Genomic DNA, 22,199 nt, shown 5'->3' with positions numbered 1-22,199 from the left:
AAAAGTTTGTATCTGCATGTGTAACTAGGCGGTGAATAAGCCTGAGGTTGTGGTGGAGGCAGGACCAACGGAGCAACGATGGACAGCTCACAGAGTATTGAGTACGTCGGTTTGAAAGTTAGTGTTGCTAGGCCAATAGCTGATCGCCGGGCCAACAGCTGATCAGTGCAGCCCAAGAGCCTGTAGAGACAACGTGGCTTTCTTTCTCCAACAAAAAGCAGATTTGCTACGGATTGAGAAGCTGCGATATTCGTGCCAGCGTCCTCTCGCATCCAGGTTGCCATCATACTAATTCTCTGTTCTGTCAGTCTCTGTTCTGTCCACCCCCTCAGTTATTGATTGGACTCTGTGGCAGATCAGATCAGACTGATCTGATATATCACAACACCACTGCCGTTTCATATCTGAGTGAAGACAGACAACAGACAAAACCCAAGTCTACCATCAATTTCTATATTTTGTTTGTTTCCCGATTCACCACTGAGTTACAATGTGTCAGCCGGATTGTATGGGAGCAAAAGAACCACAAATAACTATCTTCATTTATTGGAAATATTTCCAATACCTTGATCATGTGGTCATGTCATTTTGTAGATTCATCATGTCAGGCTTCAAGCTATATCCCCTTGTTTCTTACCACAATGGCATTGAACCAATCAGCATCTTTTGAGGAACCACTGGCAGCGAGAGAAGCGACTGTTCATTTTAAAACAAAAATGGCTGCTCCTGAAGAGTTTAATGTAAACACTGCTGACATCAGCTGTGTCTGGTGAGTTTGTTTCGGTGTGAGAAAAAACAACAAAGAACGATAAAGATTTTTCTTGGTGGAGAGACGTTTTTGATTTTCACGAGATCCATGAATGCTCTCTGTAGAGGATACTAAAACACAGTTTGATGCTAAAAAGGTGTCACGGTCCATCAAATATGAACAAAACTGAAACTGTGCTGTCCTTTGTGTTTTTCAGTCATTAAAACAGTGAGAGTTGAGCCTCAATCAAAGAAGATTTTTCTCTTCTGATTAAAATTTCTCCCCCACCGCCACACAGTGCACAAAGTCTGTTTACTAAGAAATCAAAATATCTTCCAAATTCTGAATTTGCCTTTTGTGCTTTGCAGTACTCAGCCTTGGGATCGGGATGTCAGCTGGAATTGGCTGCAGCCCTGCAAAGGATAAGCGGTTGTGGATAATGAATGAAAGTTCAGGAGGCATGAGGCACATGTGGGAACAAACAGAGATAAATGGCAATCCTGATCTCTGTGAAGGGCTGAAAACACAACCTCGACGGTGAAAACACGACCAGTATAGGTTGACTTAGCTTGGCCTTAACTGTGTATATTTCATCACTGCGGTGTGAGATACAGTAGCTTTGTCAAAAAAGATATGAAAGGAAAAGACCTTTCACTCACCCCAGACAGTTTTTCACCAGGCAGAAACATGAAGGCAACCTTTCTTTCTTCACACGCTCTGCTCTGTTCTGTCTCTGTTCTGACTGTCTCCTACCGACAAGTCCACCAACTCGCGTCTGAAAAAGAAACGAGAGGAAGACAGACACGGGCTGAGTTTTAATCTCTACCTCTGCTGTACTTCAGTGAGGGCTGTATGCAGCGCACTCGTGATCTTCAGCGTTTGGTTTTTTTTTTTTTCTAACACAACATGTGCATAGAATCAGAATGTTTTGTCACCATGGCAACAACTTCCCGTGCTTCCCCAGAAACCTTCAGAGAAAGACAGATTATTTTTGAGCGCTTGTATACCCCGCTGATTTCCTGTTTACTAAATATCCATACTAACCAAGGCTCAAAGACCGCCAGCATCTAAGGTAGGCTGTTGTTTACGTGATGTTTTATTGAGTACACTGAGCAATTCCAGCCCACTGGAGTTGCATCCAGCTAACTTTCTCCTCAGGAATCAGTTATGCTAGCTAAGTTTAAAAGTGAGAAAAAACATCGATCCACATCTTACATGAGCCTTAACTTTCTTGGGGTCAGTGAGTTGTTTGCTATTTTACACACATTTAACCACCTCGGGGTTGTTTTTTTTTTTTCAAGAAAGAGTCAGAGATTTAGTCATGTCACATACACGTACCAGTAAATATAGTGGACAAGATGTTGTGTCAGACTCGCAGGCAGTGCATGATGCAAGTATAAGACATTATAAAAGCCAAGTTATAAATAAAATACCAGATGAATATATACAAAAACTAGCTAAATATACAAATACATGTGCAAAATGATAAAACAACAAACCACCAAACAGTAAACATAGTTGAAAGAGAAGTTTAAGGTTGAACAGTGCAGTTAAAGTGTGTTCAGTGGAAACAGGAGATGATTGGCTGCTTCTGTGGATTACAATTTAGATTAAAACAATTGTGATAAAACAAATGCTCTTGAAAATCGGAAAAAGTGTCTGAGGCAATCCTATAACTCCAGATATAAGAGGGTGTATCAAACAAAGGAGGAAATACTTGGTTTCGGTTTTTGTTTTAGTTGTTATTTCCTGTTTTATTTTGTGAGATTCGTCTTCATGTGTTGCGTCCTGTTGCTTCCTGCCCTGCGTCTTGTTTTCCCTCCCCTGCGACCGTCCTGATTAGTTTCACCCGTCCCTGATTAGCCTCCTGTGTATTTAGTCCGCGTGTTTTCCTCCTCTCTGTCTGTTTTTCCAGCGTTTCCCACGCTGGCTTTTCTAACGACTGCCGTTTGACTTTGTAGTGATGACTAATTTTAATAATGAAACAAAATGATTATTTAGCAACTGTGATTTACATTTTCTTTTCAAATATTTTCTTCCCTCTTTGATGCATTTTCTTACATGTGGAGCACCTGGGTCTTCTCTGTATAGTGTATAGTATAACATATATGTGCTTCGTACATGCTCTGGTTGCCGCAACTTCATAAAAAGTTAAATGTAATAACTATTACATTTGCAGGAAATTATTACATATGTGGGAAAGTGAAAATCTGTAAATGTAATAACTTCCCACAAATGTAATATGAGACAAAATAATGATCTTTGTGGTTGTTGTTGTTTATTTGTTTACTTATAAACCTGCCAATAGTGACTGAATGTTGACAAGCAACCCGCAGGTCAGGTGGGGCAGGTCAGAAAGTGACAGAGCAGTGTTCTAAGTTATTAATAACACACACACACACACACACACACACACACACACACACACACACACAGGTCATGCTCATAATTTTAAGGGCTATGGCTACAAGCCTATGCTGGTGGCTTATGAGAGCCAATGTTTGAACCATTTAAGCTAGAAGATCCGCGGTTTGCGTCCCGGTTAGGACGCCTGGGATCTTTCTGTGTGGAGTTTGCATGTTCTCCCTGTGCAGTGTAGGTTTTCACCGGGTACTCCGGCTTCCTCCCACAGTCCAAAAACATACTGAGGTTAATTGATTATTCTAAATTGTCCGTAGGTGTGAATGAGAGTGTGCCTGGTTGTTTGTCTCTATGTGTAGCCCTGTGATAGACTGGCGACCTGTCCAGGGTGTCCCCTGCCTTCGCCCTAAGTCAGCTGGGATACGCTCCAGCCCCCCCGCGACCCTGCAGAGGATTAAGCGGCGTACATATAATGTACAGATAATGGATGGATGGATGGATATCAAAAGCCAAAAACTTGAATAGATAGTCCATTCTTTGAAGTACGCCTAATGAAAACATTTGTCAAGATTTAAGACTGGTCCATGTTCTTTTTGATAGTAACATGGACCAAGACTGTCTGAACACTGACAATTAAAGACTTGCAAATAAATAATGACTGTAACTTAAATTAATCTACCATTGTGAATGCAGGAAAGTGAGCAGGCTCTAGGGGTGATTGCACTGTTCTTTTAAGGAGAAGTACTTTTGGTCAAGCAACTTTTTCCTATCGAGCGGCAAATTCTTGGAACTCCACACCAAGTGCCTGATCTACCCACTATTGCTTCATTTTCCAAGCATCTTAAACTTTGGAAAATCAAACCTGTTGCCACTAATTGTGATCATTTTTAACTTGTCCACTGCTGCTGATTTGTTGTGTGTTATTATCTATTGTATATTATAATGTTTAATTTTTACATGTCCACATAGTTGGGTACTCACAAATTATAACTGTTAATGAATTATTGTAGTATGTAATAAGTCTGCAATTCTATCATCTTTTATTCTTAGGCAGTAGAGCAATGTGCAATTCAACAAGCACTTTATATTTCTGTTCTAGTTCTCTCTGTATTATAAAATTACCATTGTTGGTTTTTAATTATTGTAAAATGTATTGAGAATTGTGCAATTAAAATAGCACTTTATATCTAGTGTGCAATTGGGCAAGTTGCAATATAATACGCATTAAACACGTAACTTTGCATGAAAAAAATGCTACATCGACACGTTTGACAATCTAGCGGACTCAATTTTTAAGGTAGCGCAAAACCAGCGGTATTATATGAATCTTGAGATTTCAACGAATCCATTGACACCAAATACATCATGCTTGCTGACCGGGTAAGGAGTGAAAAGTTGTTGCTGTTTTACCGCGAAGTGACTATAGACCTTTATTTAAGCTGGCATGTGGTGCAGCTAATTATGTTGGAGTATCATGCTACATAAGAGGAAAAAAATACAAGAGGGACACTTTTGACAATATAGCGGACTGAGCTTTAAAACTACTGCGAAACCATCATATATCTTGAGATTTCAATGAATTCATCGATACAAAATACATCATGCTGACTTACCGGGAAAGGGGTGAAAAGTTCTGCCAAAGTTGTAGCCTGTCAGTGCGTCTTCTTTGTTCTGATTGGCAGAGTGGTGGTGCATACCCATTCATTCATTTATTTGCAGCAACAAATCATCAACAATTACATCACACTTAATTGAAAGGCCGTTTATTTAAAATAATGTAACATAATGTAACATTGGGAATTTTTCTGTTACTTACGGTAGCCTACATGGCAATTCTCACTTTCCTGCATTCACAATGGTAGATTAATTTAAGTTACAGTCATTATTTATTTGCAAGACTTTAATTGTCAGTGTTCAGACAGTCTTGGTCCATGTTACTATCAAAAAGAACATGGACCAGTCTTAAATCTTGACAAATGTTTTCATTAGGCGTACTTCAAAGAATGGACTATCTATTCAAGTTTTTGGCTTTTGATATCCATCCATCCATCCATTATCTGTACATTATATGTACGCCGCTTAATCCTCTGCAGGGTCGCGGGGGGGCTGGAGCGTATCCCAGCTGACTTAGGGCGAAGGCAGGGGACACCCTGGACAGGTCGCCAGTCTATCACAGGGCTACACATAGAGACAAACAACCAGGCACACTCTCATTCACACCTACGGACAATTTAGAATAATCAATTAACCTCAGTATGTTTTTGGACTGTGGGAGGAAGCCGGAGTACCCGGTGAAAACCTACGCTGCACAGGGAGAACATACAAACTCCACACAGAAAGATCCCAGGCGTCCTAACCGGGACGCAAACCGCGGATCTTCTAGCTTAAATGGTTCAAACATTGGCTCTCATAAGCCACCAGCATAGGCTTGTAGCCATAGCCCTTAAAATTATGAGCATGACCTGTGTGTGTGTGTGTGTGTGTGTGTGTGTGTGTGTGTGTGTGTGTGTGTGTTATTAATAACTTAGAACACTGCTCTGTCACTTTCTGACCTGCCCCACCTGACCTGCAGGTTGCTTGTCAACATTCAGTCACTATTGGCAGGTTTATAAGTAAACAAATAAACAACAACAACCACAAAGATCATTATTTTGTCTCATATTACATTTGTGGGAAGTTATTACATTTACAGATTTTCACTTTCCCACATATGTAATAATTTCCTGCAAATGTAATAGTTATTACATTTGCAGGAAATTCAGTATTACGTTTGCAGTAGGCAAATTTTATTACGTTTGTGGTGATGGCGGAGCCGGTGGTGTTGCTCGCGCTGATGCGACAGATGCAGCGGGAGGCCGGCCCACTGTAGGGTACCCAGTGACAGCACTGGCTTAGGCGTACGTCTCAACTGTCAGGGGCTGCAGAGCAGAGAGATGAAAGGTACGGAGGGCGAGCGACGCTCATAAAGGCAGTGGGAAGAGTCAGAGGCGCTTTTGTCACACCGACGGGGAGAACAACAAGGAGAGGAGAGGGACTAAAATGAGAGTCGCGCAGACGTTCCCTTAGCATTTCATGGAAGTAAGAGACACAGAGTGGAGAGGGGGAGCGGGAGGAGATGGGAGAACCTTGTGCGAAGCGAAGGCCCTGGCTTCTCTCGGATCCTCTCTAATGCTACTAGAGTCTGAAAACGAGGAACATCAGCAGTGAGCTCGAGTGAAAGCTGGGATGCATCTCGAAGTTGACATTTCTATTCACCATTTCCTATTTTTAGAGAGCAAATGGAGTGCTGTGTCTTTGAAACCCTTACTAGTGTTTAAAATATCTACAAGATGGCGCTGTAAAGAAAAAATCTCGAGTACTGTTCTTTAAATGGACCCGCATTCGACGTTTCTCATCTGCCTGACGCCGTCGTGACCGATATTCAGTGTCGCGGAAACAGCACGAGCCCTAAATAAATCAGTAGCAGGCACATACTCATCTCAGATATTCATTTTGATTTCATATAAACTGGAAAGAATAACTGAATGGGATTGACGACAGGCGGGTTTAAGATGCTGTGATGATCGTTCGCAGGGCAAGATGAAGAAAAGCAAGGCCCCCTCCTCCAGGAGAGCTGAAATCCAACATCTGCACCAATGCTACGCCTTGGGCCAGACGACTTTGCCCGCCTGCGCCCTCCTCAGGTTCCTCCACAAGGAGCAGATGGAGCTCACAGCAAATGAGGAGACGGCAGAGGGTCTGATTGATAGATATGAGATTGAAGAGACAGGTAGGTGAAGGGAGAGCTGTCTACCATGCCGGGCTGCTCGCTGCTCATTACCATGCGGTAAAGAAAAATAAAATAATAATAGTGTGTTCTTTGAGGACTGCCATGTAATGATGCTAACACAGAAGAGCTCCGGTGGTGCCCGGCTGACAGAGTGATTGCTGTAAGTCCACAGGCAGTGGGTCGAATTGACAGAAGGAAAATGGAAGAGTCAGGCACATCAATGAACTAGTAGACCAGATGTTGAGAAAAACAACACAATTAAGACCCAGCATTTTTTTTTTTTTTTTTGTAGCTCTTCTGGCACGTGTACCATAATTATACTGCTGTATATCTGCTTCAGCAAATCTATCACTTGTATATAGGATATAAATGCAGGTCCACAAGGTGCAGTATTTAGGTTTAACCTATTTTGCTGCAGACATCAGGGACTCGTAACAGTAGAAAATGCTTAAAGCAATTTTTGTTAACGATAGCTCAGTTCCATCAAGTGCCCCACAAGCCATGACAGCGAAACGGCATGCATAAGACCCTGGAAGTAGTTCACCCACGTGGGATGTAGTTGTGCTAAAATGTCTTGTGATTTTTTTTGTTGGATGTTTCTTTACAGTGTACGTGTGGAGTTGTTATTGACTTGCCCCTTCTAGTTGAATCCACCTTTACTTTTGTGTTTTCAAATGTCACTTGATCTTGACTTGAAGCTTAACAGAAGTTGCGTCTTTTACTTCAGCCGAAATCACGACCTACTAATAAACAGTAATAGTAACACAGTAGGATGTAGAAGTAAATGTATAGTATCATGATGGAGCTTGTTTTTAGCTGTGGTTGCAGGACCCGAGATCTGGCAATTGTTCTGCAGGTCTGTCCTCTCCTTTGTTCCAGACTGAAAAATCTCAACATTTACTGGATGGTTCACCATGAAATTCTTTTACATGGTGCCCAAAGGATTAAATCTGATAATTTCATTCGATCATGATCCAAGCCCCTGAGAGACAAACAAGCTTCAACTGTGCTTTGTGATCAGCAGATATTAACACGGTAACTAGAGAACATCTTGCAGTGGGAACACATCATTAGTGACACCCGTCAACATGTTCACCTTCTGACCAGTGTTTTTCTGGACTGGACTGATGCTTTCCGACCCAGTTCTTGCTCAACATTTGCCCAAACTGATCCTCTCAAACGTGATCTGTAATAAACAATGAAACTGAATTCATAAACGGAAGCAACAGTGTTGTGGTTGATCACCTTTCAGCAACTGAGTTCTTCACAGGTGCACTTGAACACAGATGGAAGGCTACATCATAGCTACAATACAGCTATAACAATATTATATATGTTTATTTCACTACATTATAACATTGGCACTTGGTACAGTGTCATGCTGCCAGACCAGACTAGTAACAAGATGAACTAAGACAGTATAATGCCGCACTTGCTAAACACAGTGTGTTAGTGTTGTAATTGTGGGACATTTAGCATAGAGCAGCACTGTGTTCAGCTACAGCATGGCTTCATGCACCACTGGGCAACACTGATAGGAATGGACTTAGCAGTGCCTCTGACACTGTATCCAGTTTGTCCTAATACATCCATGGCTACAGCTTCCCAGAGTAACTTTAATGCCTGTAGCCTCCTACTTGTGATGCTATCTGTGATTTGTTTGAAATTTTAAACTCTAGAGACCGAATGTTTGCTTCAGCCATCTACTGCAGCCCTTTTTTTGTGCGCTGTCACTGACAGAGTCTTTTTTATTTTTTCTGCTCCCTCCTCCAGCCAGAGAAAACAGGTCCATGACGTTTGAAGGCTTCCTCAGGTACATGGAGTCCAAAGACTGCTGCGTGTTCGACCGGGCCCACGCGTCAGTGTACCAAGACATGGACCAGCCTCTCAGCAGCTACTTCATCTCCTCATCACACAACACCTACCTGACCGGAGATCAGCTAGTGGGAAAGAGCCACCTGGATGCCTACGTGTGGTAGGGAGTTACAGAAAATGGCACAGCTTGTGTCTTTGAATCGTCAAAAGTCCTGACACTTGTGTCAAACTTGTGTTTGAAATATACAGTATGCAAAAATGTGGGTCGTATATCTATGCAAATCAAGTCAATTCTACCTGGAATTGGCCGACATCAACTAATTGTAGCTTAAAACAAGTGATAAGGCCAATTTAAACCCCATTTTGATCTGATACACATCTAAAATGCCTCTCAACACACTCTTGTCTTCTCTCCCAAGTATCTCCTTCAGACCTACATGTGTGTTATCTGGATATCCTCTTTTCCTCTCATTTCATTGACCCACTCATGTGCTGAGGCAGACGGTAAAATTGCTGTGGGCCCTTTATGAGGTAATGGAGGTGATTACAAAAGGGGCTGATGGCAGCAGAAGTGCTGTATTTACGGTCCCTGTGAAAGTGCTGAGTGCCCGGGCCGTCTGGTGGAGTGGAACCCTCCAAACCAGCGGCCTGGAAGCTCTGGTTTACTTAGATAATGAAATAATCATCGAGAGAGGAGAGCAGAGTGGCATGAGTAGAAAGGTGACTTTTTTTTTTTTTAGATATCCCTGTACCTCCACAGGTGGGTGGGTGGAGACATACAAGAGGATCGAGAGCCTGCAAACTGTGAAACAAGGAAATGGCGAAGGAGGCTGTCAGTCGTATACACTCAAAACATTTTAGTTCTAAAAATACTGACTGTGTCTTTTATAGATTTAATGAACAGCTCCAACGTTTCACACTTGTGGTGCCCACTTGAGTGCTGGTGGCATACAGGAGGTAAAGGAGTAGTTCAAGAATTTGGCAAAACATTTCATGATTTTGGTCTTCGGTCAGTTATTTCCTGCTTCATTTTGTCGTGATATCTTCTTGTGCTCCTCAGTGGTCTGTTTCCCTCCTGCATTCCTGTTTCCTTTTCAATCTGCCTGCGTCTGCATCTGCATTCGAGTCCTCACCGCTTTGCTAATGTGACAGTTACACTCATTTATTGTTTTATCAAGAGCTGGATGAAAAAGATCAATACTACTCTCATGTCTGTGCATAAAGCTGGAGTCAGGCCATTGTCAGCGTAAAGAACAGAAGTAGCTGGAGATGTAGATGGATAGCCTAGTTCTGTCAGAAATACACATACAGCACATTTAATGGTCATAAAAGACATTACATATGCGTTTAAACCGTATACAAAAAGTACACCCACGAAAAGTCTTCCTGCCAAACTAAGCTCGTCGCTTCCGAGCTCTAGTTCGGTCTTTGAATTATGTTTATTTTTCTGTGTTGTGACAGTGCTGCTCTTGTGATCTGGTTTCAGCACAAAAAAACACTTTGGATTAGGGAAAAGATCATGCTCACGCTTAAAATACCTGTTTCGGTTGCCACAATCACAGCAGGAGATGTCCCAACTTCTCCTCAAATGCTGGAAATCCTCCCCAGGTCTCCTTAAGAATATCCAGTGGTGTCACACTTACAGAAAACATTTAATGCAAATGGGATATGACATATTTTGTAAAAAAAAAAAAAAAAAAGATAATAAAAAAACACTCTATCCTGTTGACTGGTCTGTGCCATTAAATACAAAAATATAATTAAGAAGATAACAACACAGACAACATACAAAAATGAGAGGAAAAAAAATAAAAATATACGTACCAGTTGATGTGCTGTCCAGTCATCCATTCAGTCTGAGTTTGCAAGATGATACTACATTTCTCAGAATTGCGGTGGGGTTACAAAGCAACTCTGTAATGCACAGCTTAAAGCGAGACAATCGTGGCATTTCTGTGACCGAAAGAAGAGATACATAGCTGAGGAATGAACAAAATACACAAACTCCAATTAACTGGCAGAAATGTCTGATTTCCAAAAAAAGAAGCAGAAGCCACTCCAGAGTGATATCACTTTGCATCAGGGTTGCAAGAAAATGTATCATTGCCAAAGTGATTTTTTATTTTTCTGTTGCACCCCTCCTGCTGTGAAAGTGATGTCATTTTTCTCCACAACCAACAGCAAACAAATATATTATACAAAGAAGATACATCTCGTTCTGTGTAAACCTTAGCTCTGTATAGAGACGGCGCAGAAATGGAAACGTAACGTAATCAGCCCTCTCTGGTGTTAAACGAGCGGCAGACCCTGGTGTAGAGGAATAAATTGATTGCGCTGTTTGCCACGCATTGCAGCGAGCATGTATGTGGCGTGTGTGTTGGCTTGACCTGTGAGAACGTCAGAACCTCAGTGTGCGCCTCGACTCTACAGCTAACGTCTGACGCGGTGCATTATAAGCTCAGTGTGTTTACATGTGTCTCCGTGTGTGTGTGTTTGTGTGTGCGACAGTGCTCTGAGGAAAGGCTGCCGCTGCCTGGAGATTGACTGCTGGGATGGGCCCGATATGGAGCCTGTAGTCTACCATGGCTACACCCTGACCACCAAGATACTCTTTAAGGATGTCATCACCACTGTGGCGCAACACGCCTTTGAGGTGTGTAGTATGTTGCTTGACATGTATATCCCGGAGTCGTGCCCCAGGCGTCTGACTCAGCGCTCACCGCCGCCTCTGAAGGCCCCGGGAGCCCCTGCTTAGCTGCATTTGCTCTAATTAATAGCATCTCTGATAGGAACGCTTTGCTTGCAAGTTGTCTTTGATTGGGGCGGTTCAGGCCGTTCTCTGTGATGTATCTGGAGTATTTAGAGCCTGCAGAGAGGGCTGCAGATCTAGGTTGATGCTAATTGTTGAAAATGAGGATTGAATCGTGACTTTTTTTTTTTTTTGCTTGCGTGTGTGTTGTGTGATTATCTCTTGACAGGTGTCTGCCTACCCCGTGATCCTGTCACTGGAAAACCATTGCTCCCAGGAGCAGCAGGAGGTCATGGCCCACCACCTCGTCTCTGTCCTCGGGGACAAGCTGCTGAGAACTCCCTTGGCTCACCCAACCTCTGGAGACCTCCCAAGCCCGAATGTAAGGCTCAGAGACACGGGCGCTCGCCAATCCGAGCTTGCAAATCGGAAGCAGAATCTGTTTTTAATGTCAGAGCTGCCGGTGCAGGCAGGGGGATGATATGATGAGAAGCATTTGTATGGCTAAATCCTCATCGTCTGTCATAGCAAAGCAAAACAAGGAGAAAATGAGACCCTCTCGTCGTCACGAAGGGCCTCATTAGTCTCTTTCCGAGGCTTCCTTCGCCTCTCTTCTCCACAGGGACCAGACGGGTAGATGGACGTCTGCATTTGCAAACCTCTTTAATCGCCAAGATTCACGAAAATCTGATGTGATTTGGTTGATCCTGAGAAGTGTCCATCATTTTTAAGCGCGCAGAGGCGCTTGAGCCGATTGTTCATTTAGATTACCCCGTTTGAGTTGCGACTTCTCCACTGGAAGCGTCTGCCTAAACCCTTGACTGAGAGGCTGGCCCGGTGCAGTCACTCCTGTCTACTGAATATGACAAGAAGGATGAAGGGGTTTTTTTTTCTCTCAGGGTGGATGAATGCACTCCGTCTCGCCGGAGCTTCTTTGCTGCCTCCGACTTCTGCTGCTTCAGAATTAACTGCAAAAAATGAGTTTTCATAAGGTTTTATTCCTTTTATTGTTTTTTTTTTATCTTTATGTCTCTGGAAGTGGAGGCTTACAGAGGAGCATGTGCGGTTTCATCTTGACCCCCATTTCATTTTAACCCCCAGCAACAACTTGAACTCTGGATCGGGGTTCCTGTGTCACATCCATGCAGCTTCACACATCCAATTACGAAGTCGGTCGTACTCAGAACCGTTCATTATCTTATACGCCACTCTGACTGCTCAAAATGAGAGGTTTTAAATCTGTTTACCAAATTGTCAAAGCCACACGAATGATGGAATGTTCTTTTCTGCATGCTTCCATTACGTCATGCTATTGAATGATTATTTTTAAGCTAGTCAATTAAGAAGTTATTACTCAACTTTATTTTATTTTATCCATAAACATAATTTCTCAACAAGAACCCCCATATAATATCCTAAATTACATCAACATGAGCAAAGCTCTCCAGACTGTATCATTTTGTGCAGCAGCGATGAAAAATGAAAGAGTGCTGTGCCAGAGGAAGCTTATAATTTTCATACTATATGGACTCTCACAGGTTGTTAATGTTGGCAGATCTGTAATTATTTTTGGCATATCTTGCCTGTGCAAACGGTATGTGGAGCTGAGAGGGTGACTTCCTGTCGTGTGGCTTACCCCGGAGCTGCTTCCAAGTCCAGACCATGATGTTTGGTACTTTTTTTGCATATTGCTGCTCATCTGCATAAAGAACCCTGTGGAGCGCCGACAAATTTTTAGAGATGGGATGGTGAGATGCAGCAGCAGATGATGGAGTGATGGAGTGATTCAGTACACCTGCTTCTTTGCATGTTTTTTTTTTTGCCAAATCGTAGAGCTTGTGTAGATGTTTACGTCCTACACGGAGGTGGCGAAGGTCCACACATACTTCATTCAGGCAGATGTACAGAGCCATGGGTAAAAATTTAAGAACAACTCTGGTAAAGGTATAGGAACCGATTCAACTTCTTTACTTGACTTAATATAATTCAAAACTGTTAATCTTCAAGGTAGAATCCATATGATATGTTCAAGTTGATTGTTGAGTCTCATTACCAGGACGTCAAATACAGATGGGGTTTTTTTTGTTTGTTTGTTTTTTGCACTGATGGGCTGAAATCAAATCAAATTACATTAAAAGTAAAGTAGCAAGCCTGTTTTAAAAAGTGTGAGGAGTAGAAAGTACATATAATTGTGTTTAAGATTTAGGATGTAAAAGTAAAACAGTAGTCAGAACAATAAATACTAAGTCAATGGATAAGTACAGATATCTGAAAAAGCTACTTAAGTACAGTAACAAAGTATTTGCACTTGCATTTATTCATGTGTGAGTTCATGCTGCGTGTGCTTTCCGTGGGGGTGCCAGGACCTGAAGTATAAGATCCTCATCAAGAATAAAAAGCTAAAGCCAAAGACAGAGGCAGAGGAGAGTGTAGATGAGGGCGAGGAGGAGGAGGAGGAGGAGGACGATGAGGAGGAAGAAGATCAGCAGCCCAAAGCAAAGTTCTGGTCTCCGAGAAAGGCAGGGTCAAAGATGAAAGTAAGTCAGATTGAAGCGGAGAAGCAGAGAGACAGATATAGACTGTTTGTACAGGAGCTACAGGGCAGATAGTTAGGTGACGAGATGGTCTCTTAATGATTGGCTGCAATTTGGTGAAGACTCTCTTTGGTTTGTCTTCCTCTCTCTTCCCCTCAATCTAACGAGTAGAAGGAGAAGAAGAAGGTGGCGGTGGCCGAGGTCTTATCTAACCTGGTCGTGTACACCAAGTCTGTCAAGTTCGTCAGCTTCGCTCACTCCAAGGACAACCAGCACGCCTATGAAAACACATCCATGGCGGAGAAGAAAGCTCGAAAGCTGGCCAAAGCCTCAGGTAAAGTGTTATTCAAGGAGCATAAGGAGATTTCAGCCTGTCCTCCTTCTGGGTAATGTATGTAAAATGATCCTAAAAACACCTATGCCAGCCTGGCCAAAAGTACATTCAGAGCTGTTGTTGAACCAGTTACAGTACAGGCATGGTTTTGGGCTCTTTTGAAAGGTTATGAGCTGGATTCTTTCCCCAAGCTGTCAGAGAGAGAGCCGTTCTAGCAATCTGTAGGAATTTGCACACGGTGAATCATTTCTTTTTTTCTCACCTACAGGTTTTAGAAGCAAAAATAAACCCGTAACCTTCCCTGTTAGCTCCCCCACATCATACATTCTTACATGGCCCAAGTTCAGACTTAATGACAGTAACACTGAAAATGAACATTTGCCACATGCTTCTCTAAGAAAATATTCTGGTGCCTGGCAAAAAAAAGTCATTTTATGATCTCAAAATACATCTGCCTGAAAGTAAGAGGGGCCAAAACTCATTCTAATTATGTATGTCTATATTTACACTAACGTTATGCATAGAAGATGGTTAAAAACCATTCCACTGTGAAAAAAACCAGCCTATTGAAAGAGCGTATAACTCCATAAACTTGCATCATTTCAAAGTTTATGACTTTAAAAACTGATATATAAATATTACTGGATAAAATCTCATTGGCAACATGATGCGTCAATCATCCGGAGACTGGAGTGTAAGCTTGGGATTTTTGAGAGATGAAGCGTTCGCACCATTTAATCCTGGAATAATGTGTTTTGGATCACTTATGTTAATGAAGTGGATCCAGTGGACGTTTGGAAATGAGAGAAGAGCGTTTTTGTCTAGAGTTTTGTACATGATAGTTTGCAAGCTTGTTTGTTTGTTCGAAATGTTTGTTGTTGTGTTTTGTTGTTTGCATGAATAAAATCACAATAGTATAAGCTGTCTAATGATGTGTGGCATGGCTGTACACTTAAATCAAGACATTTGCCTGACAAACATGACATATACGACAAAGGGGAGCTCTTGACTGGGAATAAAGCACAGCAGCCCAGAAATGTGGAAAGAGCCCACAGAGGTTCAAATCAACTGATAACCAATTGAACTGTCATTATGCTGCCGTGCTGCAGTCTATTGGAAAAACAGAGTGATGTGGAGAGATGAAATCTGCTCCTGCTGTGGAGGAATGACACTTTTCCAAACAAACAGCCCCATTATGAGACTGCTGGCTTGGTTGGCAGCGACCATGAAGAGTCTCAGCTAGGCTGGAGCCGTAAAAGCTGCAACTTTGTCGTCCCCGCGGGGAATCGACACAGCAATCGCACGCCGACTGAAGCCGTGTGCCAGTTTCTTTTCAGTCGGTCCAGAATGGGGATAATTATACAGGCATCAAAGCCCGATCAGGACAAACGCTTTCCATCTTTTTCACATTTTCCCGGGAAATTCCATTTGACAAGAATTAAGTAGGAGCCTTTTCCAGCCAGTGACCATGTGAATGTAGGTAAATCTGCTTTCCTGTATCAGACAGTTTGACTAAAATGTGCTGTGCAGGATCATGATGATGACGGATGTGAAGTTGTGTCATGTATGAGGACACATTTGACCTTTGAGCGTGTGTGGGTCCTCTCTCTCTCTCTCTCTCTCTCCTCAGGTGCAGATTTTGTTCTGCACAACCAGAGGTTCCTCAGCAGGATTTACCCGGCAGGCTCGAGGACGTCTTCGTCCAACTACAACCCTCAGGAGTTCTGGAACGTCGGCTCACAGCTCGGTGAGTCTGTGTGAGAGAGAGAGAGAGCGGATGTATGCCTGTCTAATAACAGGAGCATCATGGTATAAATGATCACATGGATTTACACACATATGCGTTTATTCAGGTGCGTGTTATCTGGAGTGAACTGAGCAAACAATGCTGACGTTCACACATTTTGTTGAACATTTTCCAAACTTAAAGAGGCAGTTCACTCTAAAACATGCATACTTTTCCTCCCACCTGTACTGCTATTCATCCATCTTGTTTGTTTTGGTGTGAGCTGCCAAGTTTTGGAGATAATAGTCGTGCTCGTGACAGAGCTGTAAATATTATTGTTGTTCTGGCTCGACAGCAACATTGGATAGCTAAGTTAGCTTAGTAAGCTAAGGCAGAGTTCTCTTCTGCAGATAGCTCCAGATCTCTGCAGCTCATGCCAAAATAATCTAAATGGATTAACAGCAACATTTGTGTGAGTCACTCTTTTTATTTATCGGTATTTAAACTGGACGATATGTTAGTTAATAACGAATGCGTCAAATTATAAAATGGAAATGAAATGCCCATGAAGTTATTTGCAACTCCGTTTCTATTTTGGTCGAAGCATCCGTTCAAAACAGATATGAAAAGAGAATTTCTTTGATTCCTTTGAGTCAGCAGTTTGAACAGGAACAAAAGAAACTTCTCGACACAAATGGAAAAAAAAAAACACAATCCATCCTTCTTTCCTTTTTTTTTTCTCATTTCTTTTCTTTCTTTTGCAAATGGAGATAACTGCACTTGTCAGACTTCAAAGGGGACAATGTGGCCAAGTGTCCTCTGGACTGGCTGGACAAAAGAACATTTGTCTCCAGTCCACAGCCCGACCACCTCATCTGTGTTTTTCCCCAGAAGCAAGTCCTCGCCTGGCCCTTATCACACCTTTCCCTAAACTGACTCACACCCTCGTCACTGTGTTTTTTCTCTCTCTCTCTCCCTCTTTAAACCACATCCTCGTCTGCGTCACAGCTCAATGTTTTCGCTCACGTATCATTTCTTTAGGATCAAGCACCACATACCTGTACTCCTGATAGTAACTCAGCCTCCCAGAATAAGTGACACACTTTACATTCTCTAGGCTTCTGGCGATGCGTGATTACTCATGCACTTAAAGTCACAACCCTGATTTGTCTGGCGGCGTCTTGGCGAGTGTTCCTGTCACCCTCACCTGTCTTCACACAGCCTCCGCAATCTGTCTCCATCACTCAGTCAGGCAGCCACAGATTCTGACATGCAGCCCTGCTGATCGCTGAGCGAACCGTCGACGTGCCTCGCTGGCAGCTGTGCAGACGGTGAACTGCACTTTTCACAGTTGCGGGACACTGCGGTACAAAGCAGCAGCCTGGGTGGATCAATTACAGTTACATGAGCGGGGGACCCTGTGACACACACACAGGACAAGATAGATAGAAATGTGAAGGTTAGGACAAAATTAAAGGTGTTTTTTTTTTCTCATCTTCTTCATAAATGTATCACATATTTATCTTTGTTTTTTTGTAAACAAAAAAAAAGTGTTTACAATCCAACCCTGCAGAGACCAAGCTCAAACCTGTCAGCAGGATTACATCTGCCGCTTTCTTTATCTCCCAGTCTATTCACCCGGAGACGCAGTGTGTGCAGCACACGCGCCAACACGGAGCTTTGCCGCGCAGAAGAAAACCCGCCGCAGATGCACTTATCACACAGTCGGTGACTGTGAAAGTGTCCCTGATGCAATGTACGCTATTGTTATGGAAACATTTCAAGTCATTGTATAATTTAGGCTCCCTCCTGCGGAATGAGAACAAGAAAAAAAAACAAAAAAAACACAAGGTGCGCAGGAGATCATCTCAAGCTGCTCATTTTATTTCAGCAAGCTTTAGGCATTCTCCATTTTTTGTTTCTCGTAATTGTCTTTGCCGCTGCTCTGTGGCTCCCCGTTTTCATTGTTCTGAGATTGTCCCCTTGGTGTTTTTGCAGTGGCTCTCAATTTCCAGTCCCTTGGCTTTCCTATGGACCTTAATGACGGCCGTTTCCAGGACAACGGGGGCTGCGGATACGTCCTGAAGCCGGCGGTGCTCAGGTCCGATCAGGGGAGCTTTGATCCCACCTGCAGCCAGCATGGTCTCAGACCCACACACCTGCTGCTCAAGGTACGGCTACAGAGAGTCGAGTGCTGACTGATCCACTGGGGAGGTTTATGGATTAAGGTGTAATGTTACAGGACTGTGTGTGTGTGTGTGTGTGTGTGTGTGTGTGTGTGTGTGTGTGTGTGTGTGTGTGTGTGTGTGTGTGCATCTACAGTAAGTGTGTCTATACCTCACAATCTCAGGATCATGTGGCATCTTGCTCTTTGCCTCCAGATAAATACTTTCCTGCCGGATGCTGGGAGCCCACGATGATGTAAAAAAAAACTCACCGAGAGTGCCTTCGTTTAATTAGATTATCTCCCTCAGAAAATAAAGGGAAGGAGAGAAAGGGGGGATGTAACGCAATTAGACCCGAGGTCCAATTAATAAATCATCCTTTTTTTCCATTATTTTAAGCATCTTAGGGGACACTAATAGCAGCACTCGTAATGTTCTGTATCCACGCCACATGACGAAGAGGAAACGAAGCGGCGGAGAACAGCCACATCGAGTCGCATCTCTTCGGAGTGCCATGAGGACGACACTCACACGATAACTTCTCCTGGTGCAATTAGAGAGATGCAGCAGTTTGTTACAGAACCTGATGGTGCGACTCAGAGATATACGAGGCTTTGTACCGCAGAGGAAATATGTGTAAGTGACTGGGATCACATGGGACTTAGTGCAGGACAGGAAGGGGAGGGTGTGCAGGGACCAGTCTCATAAACAGCATGAATCATCATCCCTCTGAAGGCCAGCGTGTTTTAAGAGCATGTTTGTTGATTAGTTGATTCTCTTTACATCCCGGCGGCAATCAACAAATCAAACAGTAGACAGTCAGTACATATGGTATGTGAGTACTACCAATAGCCATATTTGTTTGCGGGACTGTCTCAGAGTCTTTCAGTGTCACGGGCCACAACTTTAAAGGATCAGTTCACCTAAAATGACAATACAGTTGTGGAATTTGCCGATCATTCACTCCACTGACATTTCATAAAACCCCAATATGAAAAGTTTCGAGCCTGGAAGGGAGGCAAACCGACCACGAGATGAAGGAGTCAAGAAAGAAAATTGGAAAATGGAAATATATCCCATAAACGGTCATGAATGATTCCTTTTCGGCGACTCACAAACACTAGTACATTGCCTGGCCCGTTGGACATTCTTCCTTTTGTTTGAAAAAGAGGCGCAGCGCGTCAGAAAGGGAAACCGTGGTTGCTCTGTTAGCGACCCGACTGTGGTAGCAGTTGCTCGCAGACATGACTTAACGCAGGTGTGGTAAATTGATTGTGGGTAGTGTAACACTCCATGACACTGTAAATAAAATATGTTTGTTTTTTTTCACAAAAAGAGGTAGATATGTGGACCTCTGGCTTGTACAAGAGCAAGTGCCATAGTTTGGTATGTCTACTTCCGGTGGTTACAAGATTACAACTAATAATCAACATCCATGATACAGACTATAAATGGGATTTTCACTTCTGGAGACTAATGGTTGGACTCGATAACTGAGTGAGTCCAGTCGAGAAAGATTGTCCAAAAACATACACACAGGCTCGTTTACACTCTGTCAGAGTTGCAGCTGTGCCTAAACTGGAACCAGTGAAAGAATTCACGTCGTGCAATCTGTTGCTTCGAAGTCCTAAATCATACAGCAACTTCTCCTTACGCTCTTGGTTTTGCTGTTGTCTGATGGAGGGACTAAATCTTGATCAGACAAACAGAAGCACATCAGACATCGTCTTCTAATGGAGTATGCACACAAACACATTGTACATCTTCCCCAGCACGCTGCATGAAATATAAATGTGGTGTGCTCTGTGTTTGGATGCCCCCGGGGGAAAACCTCACCTTTATTTATTCACATCGCCACTCTGTATTATTTGATCACTCGAGGGAAAACCCCTGCAATCTTGACTCAGCTCTTAAACTCAGAGGGAATCGGGAGGCATGAGCCGCATTCAGTGTTGTAACTTAGGTAGGGTCGAGCTTTCAATCTTTAAACAGCGAATTATTCATCTGTTCAGGAAAAACAGCATTTCCCCTTGAGCTTCCCGAGTCTATTTAGCATAAAACTGTCAACTATAAGCAGTGGTCTGTCTTTTTCAATAGCAAACCTTTGTGGAATGATAACTCCGGGCTGATATCTGCACACTCACAGGAAGGGACCATTGTGACTGTGAATGAGCACGACGCAGGGCAGGGTGCTTTGTAGCTTGACTTCAGCAGAGGAAAAGGCACTGTAATTTCAGGCCGGACACTGTAAAGCTCAGTGCCAAGCGGGGCATGTCGTGATAAGTACATGCAGGTTTGTCTTTGATCAGAGTCCGGGAAGAGAAGGCTCAGTGTGAGAGGACTGCAGATAAGCCTGCCTCTCTCCAGACTGGTATAATTACAGCCCTCTCCGCGCCGCTTCTCCTCTCTTAGCAGCCCCCTGTTTTCTTGTTTTAGAACGTCTGTTCACCCCTGATACCATGCTCCCCCCTGTGTGATACATCCATACTGCATCTGTGCATGTGTGTGTCTGTCCACAGGTGATCAGCGGGTCCAACTTACCTGTCCCCAGGAGCGGCAAAGCACTGGACCCCTTCGTCAGAGTGGAGCTTCAAGGGATTCCATCTGACTCATGCCGAAAGAACACACACACGGTCAAAAACAACTGTAAGTACAGCGAGACGAACTGTAAATGGCCTGTACTGACACAGTTTGGTGTGAGAGCTGCGCTGTCAGACTCGACTCAAAATGCATGACGGCACAAAGGAAGCTCGTCTGCCAGTGTCACCCTTGCCAGGTAACACAGTGGAACTATTGGAATAACTGTGGAAACTCTGCACTGCAAAAGACAGAGGAGGCAAAGAAGGTAAAGAGGGAGGGTGATAGAAACGGCGGTGAAAAACAAGGGTGAACGGACAGGCAGTCACCTGATGGAGAGTGCCGGAGTCAAGGTATATTCCCGATCATGATGTTTCCTCTTACCACCGGGACTTGATCTTGTTGAAAACCATCATTCTTTTCAATTAGATCAGTGAGCAGCATTCCTGCACATGCCAATGTTGTTTTTAGCAACAGCGGCAACAGTAATACCAGAAGGAAATGTGAGGAGGGGGAATGTGAGGAATTGAAAAGTCTACTTTTACTTTCTCGAAATTCAGAATGATGGAAAAGATTCATTCTTTCTGAAGTTGGACTTTTTGACTTTGACAGATTCTTGTATTTAATATGTTGCTGCTGTAGAGCAACAACTTGAATGAGCAATTTTCCCAGACGGAAATATATTTTTTTCAGACCATTCCGACACTACACAAACGCATTTTGTAACAGGTGTAATGTTTACCAGGTTAACCATCTTAGTTTAGCATGTTAGCATACAGCTTATTATGATGGTAATGTCATTAGTTAGGGTTTGGGCAGGTATTCGTCATAAACAAAATACTGTATGAATTAAAAAAAATAAAAATAAAATCTCAATGTTGTCGAGACACTACACTCAAAACCATGACTTTCAGCCTTTCTTTTGGTTTCTGTTGATTTCTGTTGGCATTTTTGTTCTTCCTTTTAAATCTATTTTTTCCTGATATCTGCTGTCAGGCCTCTGAAGATGAATTCTGCTGAATAGTTTCTCTAAAATGTACAAGTGGATTTCCTTTGAAGAGAAGTCTGTCGTACACTGTCACTATGACAGGAAACACGGAGCCGAGAGTCATTACACAGAGGATGACGTGCTACAGTCTCAGCTGGAGATTCAGAAGTATCACAGTACCATATCACTAACAAACATGATAACTACGCCTAGCTTATCATTGCTTATGATGATACAAATGAAGATGAGCGTTTGTACCCGTCATCCGACTCTCAGGTGTGGAAGTTAATCCTTCAGCTGTCGAGGTTTCTGACAGACTACTTTTTTTTTTTTTCCACCACAGAACAAACAGCGCGTCACATTTGATTTGAAGCTTTCATTTTTAAAGAACTGGCAACATGAAAATTAACTTAATACCCAAACATGAGATTGA

General features: G+C 42.9%; 1 protein-coding gene and 1 long non-coding RNA gene across 3 annotated transcripts in view; one reads left to right on the top strand and one right to left on the bottom strand.

Moving 5' to 3' along the window:
* LOC119024474 lies at positions 1-1,547 on the bottom strand. 2 transcript variants are annotated; one of them, XR_005076481.1, is made up of 3 exons: positions 1,408-1,547; positions 566-1,161; positions 1-404 (listed from the first exon to the last, which is right to left on the bottom strand). It is a non-coding gene; the product is annotated as an uncharacterized LOC119024474 (long non-coding RNA). The 2 variants fall into 2 exon arrangements; XR_005076480.1 differs by having other exon boundaries at positions 1-1,161.
* Positions 1,548-1,674: 127 nt separating this feature from the next.
* Positions 1,675-22,199, top strand: part of LOC119024467 (1-phosphatidylinositol 4,5-bisphosphate phosphodiesterase zeta-1-like) — a 43,095-nt gene continuing 22,570 nt past the window's right edge. Inside the window, exons 1-10 of the mRNA XM_037107308.1 lie at positions 1,675-1,820; positions 6,683-6,878; positions 8,652-8,853; positions 11,202-11,346; positions 11,672-11,824; positions 13,806-13,979; positions 14,148-14,310; positions 15,941-16,057; positions 18,035-18,207; positions 20,721-20,847. Of these exons, the coding sequence (XP_036963203.1) occupies positions 6,689-6,878; positions 8,652-8,853; positions 11,202-11,346; positions 11,672-11,824; positions 13,806-13,979; positions 14,148-14,310; positions 15,941-16,057; positions 18,035-18,207; positions 20,721-20,847 (1,444 nt within the window). The 5' untranslated portion in view covers positions 1,675-1,820; positions 6,683-6,688. The remainder of the gene's footprint in view (positions 1,821-6,682; positions 6,879-8,651; positions 8,854-11,201; positions 11,347-11,671; positions 11,825-13,805; positions 13,980-14,147; positions 14,311-15,940; positions 16,058-18,034; positions 18,208-20,720; positions 20,848-22,199) is intronic.

The sequence above is a fragment of the Acanthopagrus latus genome, chromosome 8 (assembly GCF_904848185.1).
Source record: "Acanthopagrus latus isolate v.2019 chromosome 8, fAcaLat1.1, whole genome shotgun sequence".
NCBI classification, from domain to species: domain Eukaryota; kingdom Metazoa; phylum Chordata; class Actinopteri; order Spariformes; family Sparidae; genus Acanthopagrus; species Acanthopagrus latus.
This window is presented reverse-complemented; position numbering and strand designations above follow the sequence as displayed.